The sequence below is a fragment of the Nestor notabilis genome, unplaced genomic scaffold (assembly GCF_000696875.1).
Source record: "Nestor notabilis isolate BGI_N333 unplaced genomic scaffold, ASM69687v1 scaffold3480, whole genome shotgun sequence".
In the NCBI taxonomy this organism is placed as follows: domain Eukaryota; kingdom Metazoa; phylum Chordata; class Aves; order Psittaciformes; family Psittacidae; genus Nestor; species Nestor notabilis.
The window spans coordinates 16,902-26,788 of NW_009910490.1; the positions used below are offsets into that span (position 1 = coordinate 16,902).

Here is a 9,887-nt window from a genome sequence, read left to right on the forward strand (position 1 = left end):
TAGGTACATTCCTAGCCCAGGCTTCTCCCCTTCATGGCCTTGCAGAGCATACTTTCTGGCTCCAAGGCCTGTATGAAAAGCAGGGAGGTGAACAACTGGATCCTTAAGAGCATCTGCCATGCCTGGAGCTACTCGCAGAGACTCCCATTACACTGCTCTGCCCCGTTAGGTGCCACATTATTCACACCTCCTCCAGCCCCTGCGGCTCGGAGTTGATTTCTGATTTGTTTGATGATATACTTCCATACTTCCTTCAATTTCCAACCCAGCAGAGATCTCCCACAAGTGCTAATGCCATCTTCTGTGGTGGGGCGGGTGTGAAGGCAGAGATCACTGGCCCTTACTGAGCACATCACCTACAACTGTGAGATAATGCGCTCTTCTTGCCGGAAAGCTTCCCCCTCCCAGCTCACTAACAGGGTGGTGGCACTCATCAATACTGGGCTCTGTGGGAGATAACCTCCTCTCTCTTCTTTTTCTCTGCTTTGATGGTGTTGGTGGGAATTAGGAGGAGGAAAGGAAGGAGGTAGAACTCACTGCAGGCTATTGTAAATAAAGCCAGCCTCGGTAGAGCACCTACCTCCGTTTGTCATCATCTGATACAGATTCTTCTGCTCTGTAACATCAAAAGATACAAAGCACATTAGCAGATTGTCTCTTTCAGGTACTCCATGACCATCTGGCTACATTCGAGAACAAGGGAACAAGGGGATTATTACTGATCCCAGTACAATTCAGGTCATCTGCAATTCAATAGAGTACTCACACAGGTACAAAAAGAGTGACAATTTTCCAATCTAATGTGCAGAAGAAAGAAAAGGATTGAAAACAGATGCAGCTTTCTTTTCATGGCCCCTGCCAGTGATGCCTGAAAGAAGATTTGGGAGCTGAAACAGCTGAATTAACACTTTTCCTGAGTGAGTCCCCACACTGCCTCACACATAACAGGAACACAAAGATTCTGCACATCTCAGGAACGAGTCTGAGCTGCTCTTCCACCAAAAGAGGACTGGAAGGGACTGGGCATCCATGCTGGCATGGGAATAAGGATGAAGAAAGATAAACTTTCACAGCAGCTGTGCCAAAAGAGCATAAAATGAGGTACTGCAATTCCTGAAGCCAGAGTTGTTTGCAAACCATATAACTGTTACTAATCCTTTACAAATGGGCAATCACTGAGGTTTGACTCGCCCCATTACTGTCCAGTGTGGCTGAACCAGAGTAGGGGGTAAAATAATCAGTGTCAATGTGAAAGCAAATGTAGTATGGAAAAGATAAAAAATTTCTTCTTACTCCTTGTCACCTATTCACCTATGAGGTGCAGTCCTTGTCCCCCAGCATCAGTCTGCACATAAATCACTCACCCACCTTTGATTAAATATTTGGACTTTGAGCTCTGCTTTGGCTGGGTAGGGATGGGGGCAGCAGCTGCACTGTAGCTTGGTCTGCAGCCTACCAACCTAGCAATATTAATAGAGCCAAGATAATTTGAGTGCTGTTAAATCCTCAGACATCCTTCACTCCTTCACTGCAACTGGCGGAGCAAGAGTCCCACGCTGCAGCTGCACAGGGAGCCATGAGAGACAATCGCAGCAGTGCCTGGGGATGGCTGCAAACAGCAAAGGAGGCACCATGACAAAGGAGGGCTCTGCTGTGGAAGTGCTAATGCACAGGCTGTTCACACAGATATCCTCACCTGAATATTCCCACTGAAGAACCAACTGCCTGGACTACAGGGGGCAATTCCAAGATATTCCCCATCGGGAGCTGATCCATGAATTTCTGATCTGCTCCCCAGGCAATAAAACTGAGAGACAGACTTCATGCAGCATTAGGGCTAAATCCATACTGTAGCCTTGAAAGGCATTTCTGAACTACGATCTTAAACAATGATATATGACATTTCTTACTATAATTTATTTATTCTAAAAGGTAAATGTGCCTCATGTTTAATCATCAGGGCTGTATGCTATTACTGATCCACAAAGTCAATGGGATTTTGGCTTGAAGTGCAGAGAGCTCGTAGCAAGATGCAGCCTCAAATGCAAGAAAACACTATTTAAACCACAGTCAGCACTCTCCTGGGAAGGTAACAAATGCCTTAAAATACTGCTACATGTTAGAAATTATCTTACACTTACCAGCTTTCTAAGCAGCAAAAGATTACCAACTACCCTTTTTGTGTCACCACAGTGAGTAAGGGTACACAGGTCCTTGTAATAGTGGAGGATTAGGGTAAATCAAGTATGCTGGAGTTCTGCTAAATGATATTCATGCAGGGCGTAGCACTGAGTGGGGCAAGCCTCCTGCTCTTCTGCCTTTGCCTAAGTCTTACCAGTCAAGAGAGACTGAGTATAAACTCCTCAGCCTCTGATCCTCCCTGAAGGAGCTGGTGCCGTTTCAGAAGGCATTTCCCACCTCTTCTGATGCCATGTAGCCTAAGCCACCTTTCAGTCCTCCTGTGTGCAGCCAGAAAAATGCAGAAGCAACTTCCCTTGAGGACTGAAGCTGCTCTGTCCTAGTGTGGGCCAATTCCATCTGAAGAAAGTTGAAAGCCTGTTTGTAACAGTGGGTAGAAAAAAGCCTGTATTTTCAGCAGAAAAAAATGACAACAGTGTAAGAATAGGATTTTGGGTGCCAAAAGATCACAAACAATCATTTCTGTCGAACCAGCTGAATGTGTCACAGGATTGGTTTTCTTGTACAACTGGAAACATTTTCTATAATCCAGATTAACCATTATCCAGAGAAAAGAATTGTTTAAAAGCACTGGCAACTGCACACACAGCGCAAAGCCTCTAAAAAGGAGTTGAAAGAATAATAATCACTATTGTCCAACAAGAAATTAATGTCAATGTTTTGTTAAAAAAGACTCTACTAGGCAACAGAGCTATTTTCTTCTGTTCTAGAAATGTTTTGTAATGGGGCATCACTGGACTATTATTGTCATTCTCTCACCGAAACAAATTATCCAAGTCTATGACTAAGTGGATTAGGGGCTTTTTTAAACCTTTTGCTTTCTTCCTTTCCTCTGAATAGCTACAAATCCAAGTCCAATTTTGCAATACCTTTTCCCTTAAATGTGCAACAGCAAATATAATCTGGGATTGCACAGGCCACAGCTCTTGATCTGGGTGATGAATGGGTGCAAGCTGTTGTAGTCCTGCTAGAAAAGAGGAGGTAAGCAGAGACAGGAGGAACATGGAAGCATGAGAGGGAAAAGAAAGAAAAGTTCTGGTGGCTGGTACATAAGGAAGAAGCCGTTTTCCACTCCCTTCTGGGGACTCCTTTCTATGCAGCATGGGGTATGTTTATGCATTTTGCATATTCACACACCTCTTCCCTTCACACACAGCAGCTTAAGGCCCCATTTTGGAAAGTGCAACTTTTTTCACATGTTGAAATGTACAGGCGCTGGGTGAACACGGGTGACTTCAGGGAGAAGAGCTACAAGAGCAACGCTCAACTTCATGGAAACAAGGAAGGAAAGAAGTTCCTTTGGTTTTGGCAGTGCTCCCATTGCCACATCTTCCAGACTCACAGAGAGGGTACAGAGATATGGGAGTCCAGCACATCCTTTCTCTCTAACTCCAATGTGTCACCAGCTTCTTCTCATGTCAGGGATAAAGGAAGAATCTGGCATAAAAAAATACCTTTAAATATCTCCATTTACAGAGTCCTCCAGGAAGAACAAGTTAGGATAAGGTTTTCTGCACCAGGAATAGACAGCAAAAGGAATTTTGCAGTTTGATGTATTTTGTACTGATCTGCTACATCTACCCTCAGATGTTGTTGATACCTACTGCAGAGGAACTGAGAGCACATTTTCAGCAGATAGCATAGGTGGAGTCTTGTAGCCAGATTTAACAGCAAATCCACGTAACAGCATTCTGCTTTCAGATAGAATAGATGTTTCTTTGGTAAGGATTTGTCTATCCCAAAAGGATTCCTGTCACCCTCCTAAGTCTGAAAAATGTACTTGGTTCAGATGTTAGTTTTTACATCCATCAGCCCTATGTCCATTTGATGGTAAAAGAAGCTGCCATTTTTCACATAATATGCTAAATATCAAATGACAGGCATGCACATTAATTCATTCCACCCACATTTTTCTTACCTCAGCTTTTATGGCCCTGTTGGTGTCAAGCATTATAGACACTCTTTCTAGCTGTGCTCAGTAGTCCCATCAGAAATGACTCACTAAACTTTGCACAAGTGACAGACCACTTTGCCTCAATTTCTCAGCATTTCTCAGGAACAAGGACCCGTCATTTGTATTTGATGGATTTCTTCACAATATTTTGAAACAGGCTTGAACTGCTATGTCCTTTCCTTCCTACTCTTAATAATCTTCCTCTAAACTTAGCCACATTCTGAATATCACAGGCATTGTATTTTTTTTTTCTAGCATATACGTTATCCCTCTTATATCTAAGTTTTTCCAGTTAGTTGTGATCTACTTCTCTTTATTAGTGGGGCAGAGGGTGGCCAACAGATTCACCATTGATTGGAGGATTGGAATACACAGGGAGACATCATGTTTCCAGACCACGCAGCCCTCAGTCTCAGAGCACTTTGCACAGGAAGATCATATCATCATCCCTATATCACTGGTGCCTGGAAAAAATCAAGGCCCAGAGGGCAAAGAAGCTTCCCTGCAGTCACCAAGGAAGGCTCAGAGAAGGATCCAGCCCTCCATCCTTCCACACGGCTGCTCACTCCAGGAGACACTGGTGCCTTGGCAATGAGTTGCAGCCAAGAAAAGAGAAATCTTGAGTCAGAATAACCAGACTCTGTATCAAAGAGTATGCTGTAAGTAAGGACACACCTAAATACTTTTCTGGACCAGAATCAATATGACTGAAATCTGACGGCCAAAAAGAAAGTGGGTTTTTCAAAGAGAATTTTTAAATCTTTAGCTGGTAAAAGTGAAATGGTGTAAAATAAAATCCTGTATGGATCCATACTGTTAGGTAATATATGCTTTGTTCATTTCCATTAAACTAAAGTAGTTTTTTCTGGTGTTTTACTTCTGTTGTAAAAATCTGCTCTTAAATACTAGCATGATTGATTTAGGACTTTTCAGGTCATCACTGCCACTACTCATTAACAGATCTGTGTTTCTAATGTTTGACAAGAAGGTTCAACCATGCTATTACTCACACAGGCTGGCTCCACTATACCTATATGAATGCGCAATGGTTCCAGGATTGACCCTTTCACTTTGTTTAAGTCTACACTAGTAATTACTTTTTTCTAAGTTATCCCCATATTTTTTTGAAACATGACAGATGATATAACCCTACTAAGTAGGAAGTTCTCAACTCCTAAACCCTGGCTCTACAAATGCTTACACACACATAGGCACAATCCTACACGTACTCGTACCTTTAAGCCCAGAAACATGCCTACTACATTCATAATTTAGCAGTTTTTACAGTAACTACTGAACAGCAAAGAGAGAGATGCAGTTCTAAGGCACTCATTTAAATTATCTAAATTGAACAACAAAAAAAAAAGGCCCTAATATAAATTAAAAACAGTAGTTTTGTATATATAGAATTGCTGAGGGCATGGATGCTGCAGGCTGTATGAAGGCAAGGTTCCCCATAAGCTTGCCTTCTGCCATTTATTTATTGACTGACACTGCAAACCCAGAAAACAGACTACACCGGTAACACAGGCCTCAAGAGTATCTGTGACAACAGTGTTTATCTGCCAAGTGAGACCTGTTGTTAGTTCTCGGCTGTGCTCTGTAATAGCCAGAGCAAGCCTGTTGTTAGGCTCTTCTCCCTGCTTGTTTATCTGACTTGACAGCCCTCATTTCTACACCAGGATTCCTCTGTCTAATTAGAGCAGTTATTCTAAATGAAGTAAATAGAAGAATGTTCCTATTACATAACATGAAAATCTCTCCCAGGTCCCTCAGTCTGAAACTCTTGTGGCAAATACCAATTATATGAAATAGAAGAAGCAAGACCTCAGGAGGACCTCTTTAATGTTTCCTTTGATAGGAAAACAAATTTATGGCTGAATAAAGCTGTTCCTGCACATTTCTACATCAGCAAATGAAAAATGGGCTGAGAAATGCTGATCTTTTGCTGCTGCTTTTCTGAAAACCAGAAGCTGGCAAGAGGCAACAGGACAATAGAGGTTAAAACATTCCACATTTAGAGACAAACAGGATGGGTAGGGCTGCCCTGTGCTACCCAGTGTCAATGATAAGGGAGAGAAAGAGGAGCCAATAGATACTATCTTCGATGCAGAGAAGATCTAGAGAAGATGAGTGCTTTGAAAAGGAAGTCTGGATGGGTTACTGGGGCTCCTGCAAAGAGGGGAAATTTGCCTCAATGACTTGTTAAATCTCTCACAGGGCTTTGTGGAAATTTATGTGGTCACTTCATACAATGACACAGCCTCTGGAAAAAGATATACTGGTATGTGACAGGGAAGAGTAGTCTGAAGCAACAAGACCCCCTCTGGGAGACAATTCTCTCAACAGAAGCAGAAAAAAAGACATTTCTGCTGGAGAAATAATAAGGGAAGGAATCTGTAGAAAAGTAAACGAGACATGAAGTTGTTTTGTGGAGATGGAAGCTGTCACTAAAGACAAACATCTGGTGGTGCTGATTATATGTTAAGAGCCAGATTAATCCTGTGTGACTAAATCTAGTATAAGGCTTGTAGGACTGAAGAGAAGTCCAGGGTTATATATCTGAAAGAGCAGAGTAAGTACTTACACATCTTTAGTAGTCCCTGTGGCACCTAGAATGAAAAGAAAAAAGTACATGTTTACAAGACAATATACAATAATCCTCTAAACCAGTCCATAGTGCAGTAAGCCTTTCTGTCCTGACGATGCAGAAAGAGCAACAGGAATTTTCTGTTGTCAGAAAATGGGTTTCTCATGATTGTCTAGTTTATCCTTAATGACTGTGTATATCATCCCTTAAATGTATCACACTTAGGTCTGGGCCAGATTCTCAGTGGGTGAAAACGATGCTGCTGTGGACCAGTGCTCAGGCGCAGTCACTCAGGATGAGAGCAACGTAAGACAAAATTAATCTTTCCGAATTTTATATGCTTCACATTGCTCAGTCTTCTGGTGGTTTTGTCTCCTACAAAGTCACCGCAACTAACCAAGCAGTTATTTCTGAACGGCTGCTTATTTTGCCGGTTGATTCAGTTGTAGACTTGGCACTACATGTGTAAAATGCTGCTCCATTCTTCCTGCCAGATAAACAAAGTTTTACAAAACAACTAGACAGAACTAATATAAACACTGGGATATGATCCATCCAAAGCCCCAAACCTCTAAAGAGATCAACCACCCCTTAATTCATCTTGCAGTTTAACCAAAAAGCAAAAAGACAAAAGCTACCACTGGGCTGCCTGATTTGTGATTGATTTTTGGTTTTTGGTGACTCAGATGCTTCTTGCTGGGAGAGGAATATTCACTCAAGTACATCTCTTTCCTTTTCCTCCCAAGTTATTAATGCCATGTTGCTATTGCTAGTATATCATTCAGCTGAGTAACCAGCAAGTTACTCCTTATATTAATTACACAAGCTAAGGTAGACATTAGAGAACCGTACACTTCTCCTTTTCCTCTTTCTCTCAGCACTTAGCTGGAAGAGATTACCCAGGTTTACTCTGAAGAAACTACAGCTGTCATTCCAAAGATTATGGGTTTGGAAGAACGTTGGGGTTTTTCAGCTATGGCACTCCATTTCCTGAAAAACTTGATTTTTGCTGTTGAAAAATATCCATAAATAGCAGATATGTGTATGAATATGCCTTCTGCATTATTATTATAAATGCAGAGAGGAAGACAGAGCCCTGCAAGGCCTTCCAGCACTGTCTACCTGAATGGATGGCTTAGTTGGCAGGAAACATCTCCCTTTACAACTAACTCTTGAACATAATATCACTCCCAACTCCTATGACTTGATTGTCCCTCCTTTTCCCAGCAACAGTGTAGACTTGTAGAAGCCATTTCTTTTGTTAGTATTGCTTCCAGAGTCAGCAAAATCTCAGCTATACAGCTATATGTATGAGCAAAACCCCTCAGTTAAGCTGGAGGGAGTACCTCTATGCACAATAAGCTCAAGTCCTTGCTGTAAAACTTTATTCTACCAGGCAGCTTTCAGAGTCTTTTTTGCTTTACAGGCATGTCTACATAATACTACATATAAACCCTCCAAATTAATTGTGTGCAGGTGAAAGGTCGGCATTGCAGTGCTGCATGCAAGCTTGATCTCAGCTGGTGTAGGGAGATGTTTTCTGCTAGCAAGGCTAGTTCATCCAGAGTCAGCTCAGCTATGTACCTTCAGGGCATCACCCTGCACATCTAGACAGAGCCTAGGCATCAGCAACACCACAGACAACATATGTTTTGAAAAGCCTAGATCCATTGCTGTAGCTAACAGGATTTTACTTTTTCCCAGAAGATACTATCCTTGTGCTGGGCCTGTTCTGCACCAGAACAACTTTCTTATTTTTCTCAACCTATGCTCACTACAAACAAACTCAGTTTCTTCAAAAAGATTCATGGTCCTTTGTGAGGCCTTTACCAAGCCTTTTCTGTGTCTGAGTTGAGATCTCAGCACTTTGGATCCTCATTTGAAAAACTAATGCTTTCCTTGCAGGAAGTATACCAGAAGTAAGAAATGTTAACACACAAAATGAAACCTTAGCCAAGCAAGAACTGTGTACCGACAGTACAGCTACATTTCCCAGTGGAGATGTTCAAGTTCTAGTCAATCACCAGGCACACTTCAATGCCATGCAGACATGCAATACCTATCTTCAGTGCATTATGGTACATGTACATTTGCACGCTGGGGACAGGAGCTGTCTCTCAGACCCATCAACTTGGGCTTTGAGTAGAGCTGTACAGCTATAAACCTGCATTTGAGAACAGAGATGTGCCACTAGCATTCACACCTGGCAGCACTTGTTTCCTTTGAATAACAGAGAGGGTACCACTGCTGAAAAATTACTGCAGCATTTTGAAGTGTACCTCGAACAAAAAAATTGAGAACTAAGTATGATAAAATCAAATTCACTTTTTAAGAGATTACTTTTACTATTAATATTAATTAAATATGTATAATGAACAAACAAATACTTTGTTATCTATTGGTTTTATAAGCACAAAGAACCAAGTTGTTCTCACTTCCAGCAGTGGGATTCCATTGTTTTCAGTGATGTTGTTTCCCATTTTCACTAGCAAAAGTGAAACAATATTTGGTCCAAATTCACTTGGTACCATGACAGTACCTGAATATATACCTGAAAGGATTTTCAGTTCACAAAGCAGTTTTCTTCCTAGAAGAGTTCTGAGTTTGCAAATGAACACCACTTCAGTTAGGTGGCCCATAAGCATCTCTGTGTAAAAACTCGTGAAGTTTTCTTCATTAGGAAGCCTGAACACTCCTTATACATAGATTTTGTTTCACTAGGAACCCAGTAACATCTCAGTTTGTACAGACATGTTTGTTTTTAAAGTCCAATCCACTCACTCTCACCCCTGTTACTTCACTGACATATTTCTCTAACTCTTCCATGTTTAGTGAGCGACACATTATTTTATAGCTACTCAAGTTTGTCCTGCCAGAAGTTCAGCCAAAGAGTCTTATTTACTACTGACTCACAAACAGTGCATAGCTGTTCCACAGCAGCAAGGCTTAGTGCTTTCAGAGCCATGATGTTTTAGATAGATGACTTGCGAAAAGCCTCACGTATTTGAAAGTTTGTCCATTTTTTCCCACTATATCATCTTGGCCTAAAAAAAGGCCGCACTTGACCCTACAAACCTTGTCTTGAGAGGCTCATGTTGATTTGGTTTTCCAAAACTGCCTAACCTCAGCAACAGACTGAGGGGT

The 9,887-nt window shown here is 41.6% G+C and overlaps 1 protein-coding gene across 1 annotated transcript in view; it reads right to left on the reverse strand.

The window, feature by feature from the left end:
- LOC104402356 (chromosome unknown open reading frame, human C12orf75) overlaps positions 1-6,765 on the reverse strand; it is a gene marked incomplete at its 5' end in the record, with an annotated part of 8,257 nt that extends 1,492 nt beyond the window's left edge. Inside the window, 2 exon segments of the mRNA XM_010010227.1 lie at positions 581-616; positions 6,741-6,765. Coding sequence (XP_010008529.1) covers positions 581-616; positions 6,741-6,765 — 61 coding nt within the window.
- Between the last annotated feature and the right edge of the window lie 3,122 nt (positions 6,766-9,887).